Source organism: Gopherus flavomarginatus, chromosome 9 (genome assembly GCF_025201925.1).
Source record: "Gopherus flavomarginatus isolate rGopFla2 chromosome 9, rGopFla2.mat.asm, whole genome shotgun sequence".
Lineage (NCBI taxonomy): Eukaryota > Metazoa > Chordata > Testudines > Testudinidae > Gopherus > Gopherus flavomarginatus.
The window spans coordinates 51,869,320-51,891,217 of NC_066625.1; the positions used below are offsets into that span (position 1 = coordinate 51,869,320).

At 47.6% G+C, this 21,898-nt stretch overlaps 1 protein-coding gene across 4 annotated transcripts in view; it reads left to right on the forward strand.

The window, feature by feature from the left end:
- Positions 1-344: 344 nt before the first annotated feature.
- TRIP4 (thyroid hormone receptor interactor 4) overlaps positions 345-21,898 on the forward strand; it is a 59,081-nt gene continuing 37,527 nt past the window's right edge. For 2 of the 4 annotated variants that reach the window (XM_050967435.1, XM_050967437.1), the window contains exons 1-10: positions 345-489; positions 4,507-4,673; positions 4,904-5,040; positions 7,987-8,217; positions 10,457-10,535; positions 13,023-13,152; positions 16,063-16,278; positions 17,539-17,665; positions 19,047-19,234; positions 20,387-20,511. In XM_050967435.1, coding sequence (XP_050823392.1) covers positions 404-489; positions 4,507-4,673; positions 4,904-5,040; positions 7,987-8,217; positions 10,457-10,535; positions 13,023-13,152; positions 16,063-16,278; positions 17,539-17,665; positions 19,047-19,234; positions 20,387-20,511 — 1,486 coding nt within the window. In that variant the 5' untranslated portion in view covers positions 345-403. Of the gene's footprint in view, positions 490-4,506; positions 4,674-4,903; positions 5,041-7,986; positions 8,218-10,456; positions 10,536-13,022; positions 13,153-16,062; positions 16,279-17,538; positions 17,666-19,046; positions 19,235-20,386; positions 20,581-21,898 lie in introns of all 4 variants that reach the window. The other 2 variants (XR_007776263.1, XM_050967436.1) reach the window with 2 other exon arrangements.

Sequence of the window (21,898 nt, forward strand, 5' to 3'; positions counted from 1 at the left end):
CCCAGCGAGTGTAGGCCCCGCCTGGCACCTCCCAGTGCCGGCCGGGCATGGCCCTCCGAAGCACGTGCGCTGTGCAGGCCCCGACCGGGCTCAGGGAGGACTGGCCCCCAGGGCTCCCCCACGGGGCTAAGCTGCCCGGCGCGCCCATGCCCCACTCCAGGCCTTTGTGTGAAGGACCCGACCCAGGCCGCGCTGCTGCCAGGGCTCCCATCCGGGCCCGGGGCACCACCCTCCGGCCGCCTCAAGCCCCGCCCCTCCGCGGCTGCCGCGGCCTGGGTCAGGCGGGGGCGGCAGCACGGCGGAACCCAGCGCCGCGGCACGTGTTGCACGGCGGGCCGGAAGTGCTGCACCGAGCCGCCGCCGGGGCCGGCGGTGCGCCCAGCTCTCCCTTCCCCGGGCAGAGATGGCCGCTGCCGGGGCGCTCCTGGCCTGGTGCATCCAGCAGCTGCGCGGCGACTTCGGGCTGGATGTCAGCGAGGAGATCGTGGGGTGCGCGGCGGCCGGGGCGGGGGAAGGGAGAGGGTCAGGTAGATGGGGGAGGGGGAGGGTATGAGAGAAGGTGGGGGAAGGGAGAGGGTCGGATAGATGGGGGAGGGGAAGGGTATGAGAGAAGGTGGGGGAAGGGAGAGGGTCAGGTAGATGGGGGAGGGGAAGGGTATGAGAGAAGGTGGGGGAAGGGAGAGGGTCGGGTAAATGGGGGAGGGGAAGGGTATGAGAGAAGGTGGGGGAAGGGAGAGGGTCGGATAGATGGGGAGGGGAAGGGTATGAGAGAAGGTGGGGGAAGGGAGAGGGTCGGATAGATGGGGGAGGGGAAGGGTATGAGAGAAGGTGGGGGAAGGGAGAGGGTCGGGTAAATGGGGGAGGGGAAGGGTATGAGAGAAGGTGGGGGAAGGGAGAGGGTCGGATAGATAGGGGAGGGGGTTGGGTAGATGGTGTGAGGGGTAAGAGAGAAGAACTGATTCAAATTGGACTGGTCAGGTTTCAGCTCTACAGATCCTGCTGTAGGGCTCAGTTGACCCTACTTGGGCCCCCACCCAGTTTGGATTGGGATGGCCTGGATTGGCCCTGGTGGGTCTTTCTGTCTCTCTGGTCCCTAAGAGCTCTGGGAGCCAGGAACTAATCTACTACATACATCTGTTTTGCACTGTTCATGGGCCTAAAGCTCCCTACACTGGATATTGAAGAGAGGAAGCTTTTCTTGCAAAAAGGAGTCTTTGATCTTTTCCATTTTTCCTTTTTTTGGCTCAGGTTTTTGTTTAATCGAGGTGTAGTTGTTGGTGTCCCTGTTGAATAAAACTGTTGTGCAGTGGACTGATTGGCACACGTGTGGGGGTTAATGCATGTTACAGCTGAGTGGCCTGTGTTTAACACTGGTATTTTTATTACAGTTTTGCCCATCCCTCCGCTAAACCAAAGGTAGATACAGATCCCATGGAGAGGAGGAGAGGGAATTGTTTCATTCAGGCCTCCATCCTCCAAAGACTTATACTATTTCTTATTGTTATACACATGGGTGGTCCCACTGATGTCAGTGGCACTATTTGCATGCATCAAGTTAAGCATGCTTGTAAGCCTTTCCAGGACCATAGTGTTTGAACATCTTCTGCTAACAGTCATGGAACAAAGATGAGTTTTTTTTAAATGTAACACCTCTTGCTGTGTATATTATTTTTCTTTCTCACTTGTTTATATACAGACATGGGGTGTGTCTTCACACCAGTTAGTTCGAGTTATAACTCAGATATTACCACTAGCTCAAAGCCTGTTCACGCACAAAAATCTCTAACTTGAGTTAAATGCTGCTGTAGGGTACATCTACATTGCAAAACAAGCCCCGCAGCAGTGAGTCTCAGAGCCCAGGTCAACAGACTCAGGCTCATGCTGCAGCACTAAAAATGGGGCTCTGAAACCCAGCGATGGGAGCCGGTCTCAGATCCCAGGCCCTAGCCCAAGCGGGAATGTCTACACTGCTATTTTTAGCCCTGTAGCACAAGCCCAGCAAACCAAAGTCAGTTGATTCCGGCTCTGAGACTGCCCCTAGTAAAGCAGTGGGGATGCTACTGCTCAAGTTACACCTGACAGCAGCTAATCAATTCATTCTGTCATTTGAGGGTTTTTGTAATGGCTGCAGACCCCGGTCATTGATGGGCAGGATCGAATCTGAGACCACTTAAGCTTTGTGTATGAGCCAATGCTGTACGCAATGATTCTCAGTCTTTCCAGACTACTGTACCCCTCAGGAAGCTGATTTGCCTTGCATACCCTCAAGTTTCACCTCACTTAAAAACTATTTGCTAACAAAGTCAGACATAAAACGACAAAAGTGTCATGGCACACTATTGCTAAAAATTTGCTCAATTTTTCATTTTTACCATATAATTATAAATAAATCACGACCTCAGGTTGAGAAACACTGGTCTAGTATAAACAAGTCATTGTCTGTATGAAATTTTAGTTTGTACGGATTTCGCTAGTGCTTTTCATGTAGCCTGTTGTAAAACTAGGCAAATATTTAGGTGAGTTGATGTACCCACTGTAAGACCTCTGCATATCGCCAGAGGTACGCATACCTTTGGTTGAGAACCACTGCTGTATCAGACTCATCAATCTGTAGATGGTCTAGTGCCACCAAAGAGGAACAGAGCACCACACCAAGCAGCCATTGAATTGTGGTCTCTCTGCAGGTACTCGAGTGCAGTAAACTTGAGTATGGCGAGCTATTTGTGCTGGGAAGACCCATCCATAGTCTTTTTCCCTATGGTATCACTGTGCCAGTTCTCTCCCATCACACCTGCAGTCTTTCTCATATAGACATTATCAAGTGGATTTTTATCTCTTTCCAAGGGAGAGAGAGTTTTAATCATGCTGGTATTTCCTCACCTGAAGTCCCTGTCCAAATTCAGAGGTAACTTTGTAACCTTTGGAGCGAGCCTCTAAATGTAACACTGGGTGTCTCAGGACAGGGAATGGCTTAGTTGTGTCTGATTACTAGCAGAGCTCATTTAGCCCTTCAGGTAGATGTGTCAGCTCCTCTGCAGTTTACTGTTTATTCATCTTTGAATGAGCCCTGGAAGGTTATGTGCAAGGGAAAAACTGGGTTTGTGCCCTTCTTTTGCTTCCTTCTGATGGATAAAGATAATCTGAAAGGTGTTTTTTTTTGTTTTGTTTTGTTTTTAATCTCCCTCCGTTCCAGATACTTTCTTTTACATTCAAAATTCTTGTTTTTCCTGGAAGACACTATGAATGATTAGAGAATTAATGGGTTTATGACACTGCAGATACCAAGCAAGTGCAACTTGATTTGCAAAGGACAGATTATTCACATTGTTTACAATTTTGTTTATTGTTCAACACCGGCTTAACTCAAACACTGTGGTACAAACAGTTGGAAGAAAATCAGTACTTCTGCACTTTAAGGATTGAGACGCTCTCAGTCTACCTCTTTGGGACCCTCAGGAAATTCTCCAGTACATGTAAAATGTTTTAGGCCTTTGTTGTTCATCATAAAGAAACAAACATGGGTACAACCTTTTTTCTCCTCCAGTTTCATCAGTCACTTTTAAAGTGAAGGTCCAGTCTGTTCTATGTGGGCGTTCTCTTTTTGATGTGTGTGTCTATAGGTTATGAAGCAGTTTAGGTCACGGCTGTGATTTGTTAGCCCTGGGGTTTTTTATTCCTGGCTCTGACACAGATTTCCTGCATCATCTTGGGCATATCATGTAACCTCTCTGTGAAATAGGTCAGGATTAACTCCTTCATCTGCCATGTATATGGGAAGGGGGTGTTTGTTTGTAAAGTGCTTTGATATTCTTCCATTCGAAGGTGAAAGAGAAGGACAAAAGATTTTGATAAAAAGAATGAGGAATACTTGTGGCACCTTAGAGACTAACAAATTTATTTGTACATGAGCTTTTGCGGGCTAAAATCCAGCTTTTGTGGGCTAAAACCCACTTCGGAAGTGGGTTTTAGCCCACGAAAGCTTATACCCAAATAAATTTGTTAGTCTCTAAGGTGCCACAAGTACTTCTAATTCTTTTTGCTGATACAGACTAACATGGCTACCATTCTGAAAAAAAATTTTGGTGTTTGTAGACAAGTAGAAGGAGGAAATATTTATTTCAATAATATTTAAACCGATGAGATTGTCTTGGACTTCATTTGTGGCTAGATATTCGGGAGTACGGAGTGAGCAGTGTGGTTTTAATTTCCTTTGATAGTAAGGAGAGTGTAGTTCTCATTGTGTTGGTGGGAAGGGGGTGGGTTGGAAAGGTATCTGACCCTCTCCTTTTTTCACTGGTCCAGAAATAACAAGGGATTTCTCCAAACGTATCTTCCTCAGATATGTGTCTTCCTCTTGGGCCTTTTTTGTAATGTCTTCTCTCCCATGCTCGCTGCACTAACTTGATTCGAAGAGTGTGGAGGGGAAGTTGAGGTTAGCTTTGGTGTTGCCTGTCTCTTGGAAAATATATTCACGTTATCAGTTTTCTTCTTTTTGTCCCCTTCCAGGTACATCTTGTCAATTGAAAATGAGGAGGAGATCCGAGAGTATGTAATTGACCTCATCCAGGGGACTGATGGGAAGAAGAGTCAGTTTATAGAAGAGCTGGTAACCCAATGGAGAAAGTCCTCTCAGCCGGCTTCCAACCCTTTGCCAGTGTATAGAAAAAGAGACGGTGGGTCAAAGTAGAGGATAAGTGGTAGGATGAAAGTATCAGAAGTAACCAAAACTTACTTGATTAGCAGATGCTCGTAGGGCCGCAAAGCATCTTCTGCAGCTGGTCCTGGATCTCCCTTTCTGCCTATTTTGAAGGTTTAAAACCAAGTGATCACCCTCCCCAAGAGGTCATCAATATTCACTGCTGCAAGCTAACACACCTTCCTCTCTCTTTGCACAACCCTTTAGAGATTTCAGATGTGCAACGGGCTGGAGACCAAGGCAAGAGAGGGAGACGCAAAGGAAGGAACAAGCAAGAAACATCTCTGTATACTGAGCCGAACCTGCCTGCAGAGGAAGTAAAAACACCCCTTGATCTCGCCAAGGTGAGTGTGCCTGACAGCCAGGGCAGAGTGGCAACTGTGGAATGCAGAGCAAATGGGTCTCACAGAAGAACAGGAGGCAACAGATGGCTTTGTGCAAGCCGCAGCTAACTTCCAGCAATAGGAGTGAACTGTGTGAATAGATGTAACTGTTCTGGGGATTCATTAGCACTGGTAGCATGGGACATTCTTTACTAAACGACTGCATGTAACATGGCCTGGAGCAATACCACTTTGGACTAGGGTAGCAGATCTAACCGACCACAGAAAGCAGACCTTCAGGGCTGATCACTTTAACAGAAACCTCCAGCACCTTTTAGGGCTTGTCTGCACTGGCACTTTACAGCACTGCAGCTTTCTCCCTCAGGAGTGTGAAAAAACACCCCCCTGAGCTGCAAGTTTCAGCGCTGTAAAGCACTAGTATAGACAGTGCACCAGTATTGGGAGGTATGCCCCTCGTGGAGGCATGGCCGCCCGGGGTGGCAGCAAGTGGGGCAATTTGCCCCGAGCTCCCAGATGCCCCCATGAGAATATAGTAGTCTATAGTATTGCAACTTTTTTTTATGGAAGGGACCCCCGAAATTGCTTTGCCCCAGGCCCCCTGAATCTTCTGGGCAGCCCTGTGTGGAGGTGTTTTTTTATTTTTAGAGCACTGGGACTGTTTTTCGAGCACTGCCACGACTACACAAGCCACATTAAAGCGCTGCTGCAGCAGCACTTTAATATTGCCAGTGTAAACTAGCTTTTAGACTAGTCCCACCGGAATGAATGGGGCAGTTCACACATGTTGTTTCAGGCTCTCCGCAGACTCATGCACACAGTACTGCATTGGCATATGCTCTGTTTGTATTTTCAAGATTCTCTGCACAACAATGGGGACAAGAGACATAATTAAAAAAAAAAAAAATGAAAGCTTGCATTAGTACATGCAATAGACATTGAAGATACCAATCCCCAGAAGCAACGTAAATGATTATGCCTGGCAGCGTTAATGCATACAAAGCTAACATTGAAATGGAAAAAGTAATGTGTGTCTTAGATTTTGGCTCATGTCTAAAGGTATGTCTACGCTGGCAGAGTTACAGCACCGCTCAGAGAGCGCTGAAGGGAAACCGCTGTTGTGTGTTCACACTGTCAGCTGCCTGTGCAATAGCATGTTCACACTGGTGGCACTTGCAGCACTATTTGGAGCGGTGCACTCTGGGCAGCTATCCCACAAAGCATCTCTTCCTCTTCTGCTGCTAAGAGTTGTGGGAAGCAAACTCTATCAGAAACATTACCTATAGTATACAATGCCTGCTAGCGAACTCATTTCAGTGCTCAAGATGAAAGAGGACTTGAGGGAAAAGATTGAGAATTCAACTAACCAGTCACTCATGTAGCCATCATCCATGGTATCCTGTCCCAGCTATCATCAGAGTCACCGTGGCATAAGACAAGGTATACACCTGAGAGATGAACATCAAAAGTAACTTGCCAGTCTTGCTAATATTGTGCTTCATATGAGAACAATAGTAAATTACGTTATGTCAAATTGTCAAAGATCATGGAGAAATCCTGCTCAGGTGGTGGTGGAGGGTGGGAGAAGTGAGTTGTGGATTAGATGTGCAGTCCATAGAGCTAGCTTTAGCATTAGAAACCTACAGGCCATTGGTTTCAGCATGTAGCATAGGGCTTGAGGCCTATGAACTCTGGCACAGATAAATAGTCTAATGATCACCCTAAGTTCTGGGGAATTGGAAATAGAATGTGTAGAGGGGAATTTTGTCCATAATGACACCAGCCAACCACAGGAACATGAGCGAATGCCTGCTTTTGGATAGAACATCCGCAGCGGTCTGACAACAAGAGTACCATGGCAATGAATTGATGTATATGGTAAGTTGAGATCATTAATATACTAACCTGCAGGAGAAGGACACCTCAACTTTAGTAGTGTGAGGAAATATAAACAAGGAAGAGGGGAGAAACCCCAACTGAACAGGCATTAGATATAATGGTATCAGCGTAACATATAAAAGTTATATCCAGCCTGTGGGCAGGAGGAGAGAGGGAGCCAGCTGTTGGGAGGTGCCAGAATGATGGCTAATGGTGATGAGGAAGATACTGGCTAACAATTCAGGTGGTTCTGTAAGAGATAGTGTGAGTATATTGATGTTCAGATGTACATTCTATATCATATCTATCCACCTTGCTGGGTTAGAGAGTTTGTGACTTTGCTAAATACGGGAGGGTTCCTAAAGTGTGAGTGTTGCAACTGTGCACGACAGGATTCCTAACTGAACAGTAATTGTAATAATACTTGGCCTGATTTTGGGACAAGAACCTGTCAAACCTCAGAGTGATTACTGGGAATTTGTAACTGATCAATATAATTAATACATAATCTATAGATTGTGCTACATACATGAGCTAAAAGGTGTCTATCTCAGATATTTGTGATTTCTATCTGCATTTAGGCGCATAGGTTACTTTATAGATGTGTCAGGAATGTGGATTTACTGTACTATAACATTTGCCCACCTTGTCCAGCACTAGCACTGTGTATTGCAGCAATGTGTTGGCTGGGGCTTTTGATTGCTGGTCTGATTTTCTATGCTTTTTGTTTGATTTAACAAAACCTAATCTAGGTTCCTGGTTGCAGAATCCAAGAACTTTCTCTCCAGCATATAGAACCCAGTCAATTCCAGTTTGTGAAGAAAGGACACAAAGCTGAGCAGTCCTTCTTTCATGTAAATGGTGCTGACCTTTTCTGAGACTTGCTTCTGTTCAGTGATATCGTCCTGGTTTGAATTTGGAGTCTCGTCCCACTTTCACTCAAACTGGCCAGGTGGCTGGCTGGCTGGCTGTTTATCCCCACTCTTTGTTTAAAGGGCCCCTGTTTCTCTCTGATGTTTGTGTTGCAGTCAGAATGCAGATTAAATTCACTGTTTGCTCTTTCTCAATTAGGCACAGGAGATGGGCAGTGATGGCAGTGTCAGCAGCACCTCCAAGAAGAAGGCCAAATTCGTCAACTTGTACACCAAGGAGGGGCAGGACAAACTGGCGGTCCTGATCCCCGGACGCCATTCCTGTGAGTGCCTGGGCCAGAAACACAAACTCATCAATAACTGTTTGACCTGTGGCCGTATTGTCTGCGAACAGGAAGGCTCCGGCCCCTGCTTGTTTTGTAGTACACTGGTATGTAACCCCCTGCTTTTTTCTATCTGCCATACTTAACTGCAGTCTATAGTGCTTGGGTCTTGGAGATGGCAAGTGGCTGGATTAGCCCCACTAGTTTCTTATCTTTCCTGTAAATTAGCAAAGTTCTCTCACTTCCGAATTGGCCTGCTCAGATCAAAGTCCCTTAAGAACAGGGATTCTCAAACTAGGGGTTGGGACCCCTCAGAGGGCCGCAAAGTTATTACATGGGGGGTCGCGAGCTGTCAGCCTCCACCCCAAACCCCATTTTGCCTCCAGCATTTATAATAGTGTTAAATATATTTAAGTGTTTTTAATTTATGAGAGTGGTAGGGGTCACACTCAGAGGCTTGCTATGTGAAAGGGGTCACCAGTACAAAAGTTTGAGAACCACTGCTTTAGAACCTGGGTCCTCACTAAGGCTGTAGGGCAGGGGTTGGCAACCTTTCAGAAGTGGTGTGCCGAGTCTTCATTTATTCACTCTGATTTAAGGTTTCACATGCCAGTAATACATTTTAACATTTTTAGAAGGTCTCTTTCTATAAGTCTATAATATACAACTAAACTATTGTTGTATGTAAAGTAAATAAGGTTTTAAAAATGTTTAAGCTTCATTTAAAATTAAATTAAAATGCAGAGCCCCCTGGACTGGTGGCCAGTGTGAGTGCCACTGAAAATCAGCTCGCGTGCCGCCTAGGATGAGAGTCTGTGCTGTACCCAACTTGCAGCTCAGGGCAGGAGTAAGGTAGTTTTAAGCCATCTGTTCACCCTTCTGATTTTGGGTGACTGCAAGGGCTGGAGAGGCTGCTGGCATAATTTACATAGGTCTGGGGGCATGCCTAAATTATGACAGCTTCCTGAGGCTTCCCTGTGGGCCATAGCACTGCAGCCCCGGCACACTCACTTTGCCTGCCAGGGCTTGCAAAAGGATCCTCCACAGTGCCTGCGCTGGGGAAAGTCTTCTCCAGCTGGAACCAGGGTATTTATGCTGCTTTGGCTCTTTAACCCAATATAAAGAGGCTGGAGCAGAAATTTAGCATTTCATTCTTATATTTAGAATTTTTTTTAATGATCTTTACATTCAGGAAGGGCTGGGAGGCAAGACAGGACCAGATCAGAAGGTGCCTCCCAAATAGGATTTCATGTGATCATATTTTCTTTGCCATTCAAGCTCACGTGTGTCCTTCCACAGAAGGACATGAATTGCATTTGCCTGGCCCTCAGTTTCCCCATTTATAAAATGGATTGATACTCTCTGATTCCTTAGGGTGGGTGAGAATTAATTAGTTAAAAGCGCTCTATAAAGAAAAGTAAAATAAAAATTGGGGTTGGACCCTCTTTTGCTGTTTCATGATGGATGAAGACCTGAACGGTGGTTATGACAGGCTGTGCATACGTGTCATTTTTTTAAAGGTTTTTTATATTTATTTTTACCTTAGGAATATTAAAAATGTCAAATTGGGCCTTCCTTTGTTTTGCAGGAAAGAATTCTCGGGAGTCTCAGAGCATATTGTGCGTTCTGTCTGCTTATTTGAAGGGAAAATGAGGGGCGGGAGGAGGGTTACATCTTTTAACAGAGAGTTCCTTTCTCCTGAGAGTTCTCTACAAAATGGAGTTAAATATGTTATTTAAAACAACCAAAATGAAGGCATTTTAAAGATAGCCTGAGGGGAAAAAAACTGGCTTCTGACCTTTTTCCCCCCACAACGTTATGATGGATTTTGTTTAAAAAAACAACAAAAATCCTTGAACTTTTTGTGTCCCTTGGACAGCGTAGTGACTGGAAAGCCAATACAATTGACTTCACAAGAAAGTGAAAGCTGAATAGCTGAGGGGAGAGAGAAGTTTTAATCAGACTACTTTAAACTGTTTTAAATGTCTGTTTAACTCCAGTGCCTAGTGATCACCTGAGAGAAAGGATGCCTTTGTTAAATGCCACCCACCTCTTTAATGAAGTTGTGAGAGAACCACACATCCCTGAAATCCTCCGGCAAAAAAACAGGGAAAACCAGTCTTGGTGTTACTGAGATGTCTAAGATAAAAAAGTGAGCAGAGAACCAGGTCTTCTTTCCGTATACAGCGAAGATTCAGAAAGGTCCACGGTCTGTGGAACCTGGTGCAGTCCTGTGGACCTGCTCTTCATTATCCTTTGCAGCTCACCCTTAACTCTTGTCAATGGCTTTGAGGCTGTCAGGTGCTAAGTATCACTCTTAGCCTTGATCTTCCTGTTGTCTTCTAGGTGTGCACGAAGGAAGAGCAGGACATTCTGCAGCGTGACTCAAACAAGAGCCAGAAGCTGCTGAAGAAGCTCATGGCAGGTTGGTAGCAATCATGTGCAATGCAGTTAATCCAGTAAGTTATACACAATTTCAGCTCTGCTTTTCTGTTACATTAGACTAGAGCCCGTGCCTATGTTTTCACCAGTGTTATGTAGTAGCCAGGGCCTAAATCTTTTCTGGCTCTTAGCAGTATAGCTCTATTCCTTCTGGTTATAGAGAGGGGCTCTAGAAAACTGTGTGGGAAATTTCCCAAAGATTCAGGGACTCCCACTGGATGCTTTTTGCATAATTTGAACTCCATGGAGAAGATGACCAAAGCTCTCCAAAATGTTTCCAAGCCACCACAGCCCTGTGGCAGCATTCTTTGGCCTTGAAGGCTTGGATGAGAATCTCGTTGGAGCTCATCAGTCCTGTTTCTTGCCCAGCCTGTTGTGCTTCCTCTTCTACATGGTTCCCAGGCACTAGCCGGGGGAGAGACCAGATCTCGGTATAGTGCCTGAGTTTCTTGAGTGGCAATGCATGATGCACTGACCACAATGCACCAAGGCTGGCCATTAGACAGCCTGGAATTATTTGTGGAAATGAGACACTTGCAGCAGTTCTTAAAAATTAGAATAAAAGTCCCATGTAGAGTGCCCACTGCAGGGGAGTGGGATTACAGCAGTTGGACTTGGGAGGTTTTTGTGGAAGCAGCTGATATTAATATTTGGGAACGATTTTGTGTCTTACACTTTTCTCAGGTGGTAAATGTAGGAACAGGGCCAAGAGGAGAAGCAGAGCTAACAACACTTAAGTCCCTGATGAAATCCTATGGATTCTGGGGCTGGCTGCATTAATTTTGCTGAAATATCTGGATTTCCAGGTTATCTGGTTAGAGCCTAGAATCTAGTCTTCTATGGCCTCAATGTCGACTTCTCTTCCTAGTAACTGAGGAGCAAGAGCTGGCACTAAGTGGCAGCGCCCCAATTTGCTGAGAAGGTCTTTTCAGTATCTCCCTGTCTTTATTGCTGCGTATTTGATTTCAGACGGTGCTGCTGGTGATGGTGTGGGTGAAGGGGGACAGGAGCTGAACTCCATTTCATCTGGGGGGGGCTCTAGTCTAGTTTCCTTTACAAATGTCAGTGGAAGTATCCTCCTGACTTGGGATCTTTAGGGCTCAGCTCTGCCCCTCTCCCATCAAGTGCCACTAGACCCTACTTGGAGTGTGGCTGTTCTTGTCACAGAACCAAGGCTTTCACTGGCACCCTGAGAGCAGGAAAGAATCTAAACCCCTAAGCATTTACAGTGCTTGAGCTGGTGTGATGAAGTGAGATATGATCTGTGAGTCCATGAAAGCTAGTTCTTCAGATTTGTGTCTGGCTATTTACAGAGAGCCACACTCCCAGGAGTAAAATATCCATCAATATGAAACCTGCTCCCAGAGTCCAGCCATAGGGGAGAAATGAGCCCAAGCTTCTGGATCTGCTAAGGGCCTGATGCAAAGCCTATTGAAGCCAGTGGGAATCTTTCCATTGACTTACCAGGCTTTGGAGTAGCCCTAATAGAAGAGATATGTTCCTGAAGAGGAAACGGAGAGGAAAATCCCACTGGCTGGCTTGGGGACTGTGCTTGCTTTCCCCGGCGGGCTGCTGCTGCCATCTCCTCCCTGCTTTTTTGTCCTGTTAAGGTTGAATTTGTTCAGCCCATAAGGCTGGCTTGACCCATAGATGTCACACACCTCTCACATCACCCACTTTGGAAATGCATGTCACTCTGACAGGCCTTTTGGATTTCAATCCCACTGGGAAGTGCAAGAATCAGGTGGGGAGGTCCAATCAAAATAGCTAATGAGGGACAGACATCTGTGTGACTGAGCATGGGGAAAGAGGACAGTCAGTGTAAGACACCCAGGAAGGGAAAGGGGGGCAATCAAACAGTGCCAGCTAGATCAGGGAGCAAGAAGAGGATTGGGGGGTTGCATGTTGAAAGGTGGGGGGAGTAGGAGAAAAGAGAAATCAGAGGATCAGAAAATAAAATAACGAGCAGCATATTGTGGCAAAGAATTCCACGGTCAGGGTTTTGGAAATCCCTTTTCAATAGGGAAAGGATAGGAGAACAATCAGGGGTTCCAGAGAAGGGCTTGAATTAGGAGACATAATCTGAAATTGAGGGAAATAAGGGTAAGTGGGGGAACACAGGCAGAAATACTTCCCATAGAAACTAAACAACTAAGTTACTGAGGAAGGTGACTGGTAAATGGTTTCTGTCTAGATTTTTATCCCATGCCCATCGGCATGGTATCTGAGCACTTCATTTGTTGCTGGAGAAAGGAGGATGAGAGGAGGACATGGAGGGGAGGGGGAAGCAAGGAAGTGGGGGTTAGGACAATTTCAAAAGTGCCGGATTTTTGGACAAGTGACCTCTTCCGTTTTCTATACTGTCACATGTTCTTGGGAGTATCTCTATGCCCAGCTGCAGCAGGAGCGGTGTTTAAACTGATAGCCCATCCCCAAGAACCAGATCATGATTTGTGTCTGTGTATCCCAGGTACTGAGAGTTCTGGGCAGATGGAGATCCTCAGCAGGGACCTGCTGCCTCGTCAGGAAGCTCGGCTTAAGACAGGTCTGGAGTTGGCTGTGAAACACAAAGACAAGTTGCTGGAATTTGACAGAACGAGGTACGGTGCTTGCTGAAATAGCACAAACCATCCTGCAGGCCAGAGTCACTTTTGCTCTAAATAGTATCAGCATTCCATCCCTTCCAAAACTGCCTTGGCTGCAAATCTACTAAACCTGAATTTATGGGTGGGATCACAATCATGGAGAAAATATCACAATATGAGAGTGGTCCAGGCAGTGGTATCACAAGCTGGTGCCTCCTGCCCCAGATGGAGGCCCTGTAGCGGGGACGGGAAGTCTAGTCTCTGACTCATCCAGTCCTAACCTGTCAGGTGAGACTTCCAGCAAGCACACCCATTGTAGTAGTTTTGTCCGCTAGGAATTGCACTGAAGGCATCAGTACATTTCATATTGGCCACTGACCAGTCAGCAGGTGGTCACGCCAGTATTGTATACTGCTGAGAACAGTATTTCTGCTGGAGAACATGGTTCCTCTCTGGCTGTTGGACTTGAGATTGGTAGGGAAGTGGTACATCTGCTGGCTGGCTCAATCACATGAAATGTGCCCAGATTCCCTGGCTCTCACGGGAATTTCTCTTTGGCCCATTGATGGTTCTTGTTTTGAGCTACAGTCTTTTTTGTAGTGCTGCATTTTCTGCTTGTCCATCTTCCTTTTCCCCTCTGAACAGATTGTCTCTCTAAGTGGAGAATGTCCTTTAAAGATGACCAGCAAAGGACATTTAAAAAAAAAATGGTATTTTCCTCTTTTTTCTGCTGATGTATTAAGAAGGCCTGAAATGGTGCGTCGTGGTTGTTTTTAAGGAGTTTTTTCTACTACCTTGCAGTGATCAGGAATTTCAAGTCTAGTCTTCTCTGGTGCTGCTTTCTTGGGGGTCTCTGAGGATGGGTATTGTGAGCTCTTACAAGCTAGCTGTAGCCCAGTGGTGTTGAATCTTTAACAGACACACTCTTTCTTCCCCATGATCCGAAGCCTTTGGAGTTCAATAGAGTTTTAAACAGCCAGAGTAAAATTCATTTCCCCTCTCAATTGCTGCCACTTTCGCTCTCTTGTGATCTCATTTCATTAGTTCTCCCTGTCACCACAGGGTGTTCCAGGGCAGACAAGACTTGGATTTCTAATATAAAAACGAGCAGAACAAACTTTTGCTGCTGCTGTTGGGTGGTGGGAGGCATGGAAAGACGCAAACCCCCCCTCCCCTTACAAGTTCACCTTTAAAGGAAAACCACAGGAACTTTGCACAAGGCAATGGCGTGACAATTCCCCTGCTGAGATGACCATCTTGCTACATAACCACACACCTTAAATGCCCTGTCAGCTACAGCTGATGTTTGTCTGTTCTGACAGTACTCGCCTTGCAGCAGCTGTGGGAACTCTGTGATGGGGACTCTAAACCAGGGGTTCTCCACCTTTTTCTTTCTGAGCCCCACATCAACATGCTATAAAAACGCCACGGCCCAGTGGGGGTGGGTGGGGGGATTCAGGGCTCTGGGCCAAGCGGGGCAGGACCTTTGGGCATAGGCGTAGTTGGACTTCTATTTGGGGAGGGCAACAGTTGGCAGGGCTCGGGCCAGCTCCGCATATCGGGGTCCAGGGAAAGAGCTCCACCTCCACCCCGTAACTCACCTCAGCAGGCCACCCAGCCTGTCTGGATTGTGTGGGGGTGGAGCTGCCCCACTCTGGGTAAGTCACTGCAGTTGGGGAGAAGGGGGGCAACACCCTTATGCCTCCCCAACTTTGCCCATAGGCTCAGGGTGTCTGCCCATGGGGAGCACCAGGGCTGGGAGCTTCAGTCCCGCACTGCTCCCAGCTTCAGCGGAGGGGGCGGGAGGGGCTGCTGGAGTACCCGGCTTCAGCCCTGCACCTGCTCCTGGCTTTGGGGGGAGTGGGGCCTTGGCTTCAGCCCCACGCTGCTCCTGGCTTTTTTTTTTTTTGGCAGAGGGGAGTGGGGGGGATTGACGCTGGCTTCAGCCCCACAGCCACTCCCGGCTTCTTTTATTGAAAAAGTGGAACAGCTTCAGTGAGAGAGATTGAAAGAGCCCAGCCGCAGAATCTCCCATTTCCCAGGGGCCTGTGTGAAATTTGCAGGTCATTTTGGGTTGACAGGCTGCATCGTGCAGTAGATAAACTCCTCACTATCACTGCCCTTCGAGATGTGTTCACAGCCGCCGGGTGGAAGAAGTGTCATACTGAGTGAATTTTTCAAGCACTGTGTTGAGGCCAGGGGCCAGCCCGGTGATCTGTTGGCAGGGCTCTGCAGGAGCCTTGGGCTTAATTCCCTGTCTGATCCCTCATCCCCTGCTGGGCCTGCGAGGTCTGGTGGTGCTTTGCACTCAGTGCTCTCTGCCCTGGGGAAGAGAAAACTGTTCAGTCCCTTTCAGCCAGAAGAACAGGGCTTACAAGGGAAAAGGGCCTTAACCTAGGAAGGGCATGAGTGGGGGCAGATCTTGGGGATCTGTAAAGGACACTGGGGCAGCCTCTGTAGGGAACAAATCACACTCTACTACGTCCATGCCACTACAACAGTGTGCACACCGTGGGCTGAATGCAACGCGTGCCTGACCTGTTCATTATAGAGCCTGCAGAGGATACAGGTTCTAGCACATGATGCCCTGTCTCAGTCCATGAGAGCTGCATCCAGAGCTTGCTGTTGTGTGTAGTCTCCCCAGGTTCTCCTCCATATTTAAGATGGGAGTAGTTGTGATCTCTTTCCATTTTATTCCCTTGAGCTCCAGACAGGTTGCCAGCATGACCCCCAGAAGGGCAAAATTTCATGCCTCTGGCTTAGTGTTACTGACAAGCCATGTTCTCCAGAGACCACAAGGGAGTCGTGGGAGCACAGGGTGGGGTGGCTGTGTGATTGACGTGATGTTCCCAGGTATGTCTGGGGCTGTTTGTTGTCGTACCTGGTACCACTCCACTTTCTCTCTCTCTGGCTGTCTCTCACCAGTGTGTGCCGTACCCAAGTCATCGATGACGAGTCGGATTACTTTGCTACAGACTCCAACCAGTGGCTGTCCAAACAAGAGCGCGAGGCGCTGCAGAAGAGAGAGGAGGAGCTGCGAGAGCTGCGCCACGCTTCTCGACTTGGCAGAAAAATCACCATTGACTTTGCTGGCAGGCAGATCTTGGAGGAGCAGGACAGTATGGCTGAATATCACAGCAAGTGAGTAGGTGGCACCAGGCACCGAGCTGGCAGGGAGCGGAGTATGCTCTGGAGAGCAGAGAGAGGAGCAACACTGTCTGTGATTGTCAGCAAGGCAGCTGAGCTACCGTCAACAGCAACAGACTACAAACTGCAGAGCCCATTCTCTTGAGAGGCAGCCCTGCCACTCGGTTAGAATGTTCTGTGCTTCTCCCTGTATCTCATTGTTTGGGACAAACAGGATCCTAAGCTCTTAGCAACCAATTTGCTCCTGCTGCTTATATTTCCCCCTTTGCAGTCTCATCCCTCTGTCTGTGGTGTTGCAGACATCTGCTGTAGTCATGACAGCACAAACAGAGAGTTTAGGGGTTTGTGCTTCAGGAGCAGATGATGCTCATAAGGAGCAAAAATCTCTTTGTGTGCAAATATGCCTAGTAATAAAGAAGAGGCAAAAAGAAAGCAATAATATAGTGTTCTGTAGAGCTTTGCATCCCTGGGCATCTTCCAGACTCCTTATAACAGGATCACTTCCCCCGCAAATGAAATTCAGCGTCCTCTGGGGTGGAACATGGGAGCCATTCTATGTGTACAGTACTGCCCCCCAGCTTTTAAGAGAGAGAGTGAAGAATACCACATCCCAAATGGAGATGCCCACATTAGGGTTTGGCCAGGCCACCATGGCTCTTAGAAGGCAGGTCTAGTGGCTTGGACACAAGCCTGGGACTGTTTAAGTCTCTGCTCCACCACAGACTCCTTGTGTGACCCTGGGCAAGTCACCTAGAGTGTCCATGCCTCAGTTTCCCGACTGTAAAATTGTGATGTGCCATCATTCCCATCTCACAGGGCTGTTGAAGACTGTGAGGCTCAGATACTACAGGGTGCCAGATAACCACTTTAGATAGAGTCTTGCTCTGTGACCAGTATCCTTGGATCATTACTGACCAGGGGTGATCTGGATGCCAATTTTACAGGGCTATCCTATGCTGTGCAGGGCCATGCTCTCAGTACTGACTGTTCCTGCTGAATTGCGCTCTGTCTGACTTGCAGGCAGAACTGTCCTAAGCTGGCATGTTAGTCAGCGTTCCAGGCTGGTAGCTCTCTGGGAGAATGCAGGGCAGAGCAGCTATATATCTACAGCAGACATGCCCTGAGTGTCTGCAGGAGCCCGAGTATCAGAGTGAGGGAGGCTGCAGGGGAGCAGCCTGGCTGGGAGAGATGGCAGGAGGTGCTTCTGGGATGGGGAGGCTGGGAGGTGTTAACCCGGCTTGTGTCTCCTTGCAGGTTGGATGAAACGTTAGATGCCATTAACTGTGGCACATTAAGCAAGCCATCGAGGAGCCCCAAGGGGAAGTTTGAAGAGAGCTCTGGGCTTCTGGTGAATCCCCACCTTCTCCAGCCTGCCCCCTTGGTCAGTGCCCATTTCTGATTCCTTCCTGAGCAGTGACTGCCAGGAGACATGGGCCAAGTATTATCAACACATGGGAAGTTATGGCATCTCTTCCCTGTCCCCCAGCCTCCTCTGTGGGATTAGGATCATCTGAGCTAGAGATGGACATGGCCAGCTAGGTGGGTTAGTCCATCCCAAACTCTCGGCGTGGGCAGGATTTTTGCCAGTGGCGTATTTAACCCTGAGCAGTGGATTTCCTGCCCCTTCCTCAGCCCGATGTATCTCGCTCTTGGGAAGGTTTCCGGACATTCAGTCTAAAGGAGGTTCCCTTTTAACGTTTCATTTATAAGAATCCACCTGCCAGATTTCAGTTGTGCCCTCTCAGTCACGCTCTCCACTTGCAAGTGTCCCTTCTAGTCTGTCCTTGCTTCCTGTGCACCATTTGTGCTCAGACACTTCCAAGTATTAATATGCACTTGTTCTTAGTCTATGACAGGCCATGCCAGATAATGCAAGTTAAACCCAACCCTGTCTTCATACCAGGCTTTGTGCCTCTCTTGCCTCCACTTAACCTTTTTTGTACATCCAGGTATTTTTTGAGAGTTGTGGGAGCTCTTGAGCTATAGTTGGTTGGTTTTTCTCCTGGCCTCTCAAAGGAAAAGACGTGATAAGTGGCCATGAGTAGTGCATGTGCACCCAGAAGGGGTCTGTGGCTGCACCAGAAGGCTGGCTCTGAATGCCAATATCCCATATGGCAGTCCACAATGAGGGGGAGGATGCTGCGTCAGCAGGTTGTCTGAACAATCCCTTTGGCCTCCCTTAAACTCTTCCTGGTGCAGGTGCCGCCAGCAGGGTGTTGCTCAGTTGTGAACACACTATGAATGTTCCGTCTATGCTTTGGGACACCGGTGGTTGATAGTTCTACTCTTTAAATCTGTCATTTAGTTCAAGGGCAGCCAATGTGAGGGTTACATAGAGCAGATTACAGTTTCCCTTGCTTTGACTGCTATCAGGGAGTGTCACGCCGAGACTCCAGGCTTTGGCATGCAGTGCTCCATTTGATGAGTGGTCTGCACTTCTTCGTATGCTTGGCTTGTGGTCTCTATGGGGGGCATGACAAAGGTGGCCACCTGGCCCACATCTTGCCCTTAGCTTCACTGGCACCATCCCAGGTTAGATTTTCTCCCCCTTCCCTCCCCTTTGGGTTCAAGTCTGGCTTACCCAGCAGAGAATGATAAGAGCAGGGTTCTCATCCAGTGGCCAAGGAATGGACAGATCTAATCCAGCAGGGGGGCTAGGCCTTAGTGCCTTCTGCACTGTTATTCTTAAGTAAAGGAAAAACTTAGTGATTTGGACCAAGAGTTAAACCTTCTGTTATGTGTTTGTTTTGAACATGCTGAAGTGGGTAGACCAGACTGGATTGCTCCTGCACAGAAAAACTGCCCATTCTGCAGAAATGGGGCATGAGTCTGCCTCCGAAAGGAACAGGTTACGGATTCAGGATCGAGAATTACAGGAGATCTCAGATGATGGCTGGTGTCTCAGCATGCACCAGCCTTGGGCTTCCTTGCTGATAAAAGGAATCAAAAGGTAAAAAAAAAAAAAAAAAAAAATATGGAACTGTGATATGTCCTGAACAATATGCATTTATGCCAACAGCTTTGTAATGTCCCCCCTCCCCCCGAACATAGTGCCTGCAATGAGACCAGTTCCCAAAACTCATACCATAAGGACAGAATTCAGGTACATTGCACTGATGTTCTGATACATGCTGAGGATTCGGTGGTCCTAAGCTATTGCCCAGTACCGTCCCACTGGCACTTTCCATCTAGCTTTCTAATCTCACACAGCCCGCTTCCCTGGAGGAAATGTACGAACAGGAAGCTGCACTTCTTCATCCGAGCATGCTGTTGGGTTTGGAGCTGAGCAGGCTGGAAAGAGCCAGCTTCTTTATGATGATAATTAACGAAGGCCTGAGAAAATACTCCAATATTTTGCTATTTTTGTACAAATTCCTTAGTAGATAACCTGCAGCATCGCGGTGCTCCATGCCTAGGAGCTGGGTTCCCAAGGGAGGGCCAGGAGGTGTTATTAGACAAGCTTCCGCTTTACAAGGCAGTTTTCCAGACAAAGCAGCTGCTATTTCCCTGTTCCACTATAATTGGGGTGTCTTAGGAAATCCCTGAATTTCTGTAGATTTTTTTTTTCTGAAGTTTCTGAGGAGATTACATTTAATTCTGAAAAGCAGACTTATCAGTTCCTCAGTCTGTAGAGACTTCAGATCCCACGTTACCGTGCTCCTGGATCTAAGCAGCCTGGGAATGCTGCAAGCCAGCCACTCTGATAAAGTTGAAGCCTTTCGTGCTGTCCCCATAGTCTCCGGGAGCTGCACCTAAAGAAAAGGGCAGATGCTGACGGCTTTGTCTAAGTCTGTGGGCCATGTTGCCCATTAGATTGCATATTGACCGCTGCCTAGCCTAGTCCCTAGGAATACGGGGACTTGATTTCTGGGTACTGTAAAGTCAAAGTAGACTGACTAAACCATGTAAATAAATCGTTTGATGAGATTCACTGACTCCAGAAGTCTTCTCACTAACAGCCCTCCTCACTGAAGAGGAAAAAGCCCTTTCCCAGGGCAAAGGTTGGCAACAGGAATCACAGGGTGAAACGTTCCATTGACGACTGGGCTATGTGGGATCTCAGCTGGTATGTCAGTTCTGCATTCTCTTCTGTCCTCTCTAGGGTGGAGGGCAGGACCTGGTACACATCCCACAGAGGGCGGCTGTGGATAGCAGCGACTGCTAAAAGACCATCCCCTCAAGAAATCTCTGAGCTAGAGGCCACCTACAGAATGCTGCTCCGGGAAGGTGAACCTCACTGTTGAGTCTCTGATTTTTGGTACCTTGAGCAGTGTCACGAGCAGAGGCAGAAAGCAGGTGCTCTTGGGCAGTTATCACTGCTTCTCTCATTAACATTCCTTTCTCCTTTCAGTTCCCCTCTTCCTTTCTGCATTTCTTGAGCCATAAGGGTGTCATGAAGCAGATCAACCCTGCCCTCCTGGCTAGTCACAAGCTGTGAGCATGAGTGAATTGCATCTTACTTTGACAATACCTCCTGGCAGCAATGCCTCTTAGTTCTTGGTTCAGGCAATAGGTCATTGCTTGTGAATGTAAAAAGGAGCTGGTGCGCTGAAGTTCAAATGCTGTCATACGTTCTGGCCTCCTGGAGACCAGGAATAAAAAGCTGCAGGTTAGCATGCAGATCTCTCACTCTTGTGAGGCTAGGTAAGCCCGAGGCATCAACGTGGTCCAGGCTGCATAGCCAGGGAGAAGTTACCTCTTGGTGCAGCACCTCTGGATATTAGTCAGCCCAAATGTGATGCCGAGGGATTTCCTTCTGCCTCATCAGAGCAAGGAACTGAATATCGGCCATACTGCTCCCCAAAAAGCCACAACAGGGGAGAGATGCACAAAAACATGATGCTAACATCCCTCACCAGGAATGAGAGCCCCAAATCTCACACCATCTTGGCTTTTTGTGCATTTTCGCTTTTAAAGCAGCATGGCCCAGTGGCTGGAGCACTGGACTGGGATTCAGGAGACCTGGGTTCTATTCTTGGCTCTGGCCTGCTGGGTAGCCTTGGGTAAGTCGCTTACCTGCGTTGTGCTTTAGTTTCCCCATCTGTAAGATGAGGATAATGTTACTGACCTTTGTAAACTGCTTTGAGATCTACATATGGAAGGTGCTTTACAAGAGTTAGTCTATTTTTATTAAGGTCACTTTGGCTCAGCTGGCAGTTGACAGTTGCCTCCATCTCCAAAGCACCGCATGATCTAAAATGCTGTATTGTGCTCATTAGCAGTTCCTGCTAAAGGGCTGGCTCAGGATTGGAATAATGGGAGTGGTGGTTATCAGGATGGAGGTGCATGGACTGAGTGTATTGGGAACCCCAGTACATTACAGCAGAGGTGTAGCAAGACAGGATGGAGATGTGTTGGCAGAGCCATGCACAGTCTTTGTCTTTACCATCATCTGTCCAGCTTAAGCCAGTTCTCCAAGACCATGTTTCCTAAGCAATGCACCATGCGTCCCAAAATATGAAAGAAATTACAGAAAATAAACACTGATTTAGTTGGGAATTGGTCCTGCTTTGAGCAGGGGGTGGGACTAGATGAGCTCCTGAGGTCCCTTCCAACCCTGATGTTCTATGATTCAAATTTTTCTTATGCCTCAAGAGGTTTGAGTGGGAGAGAT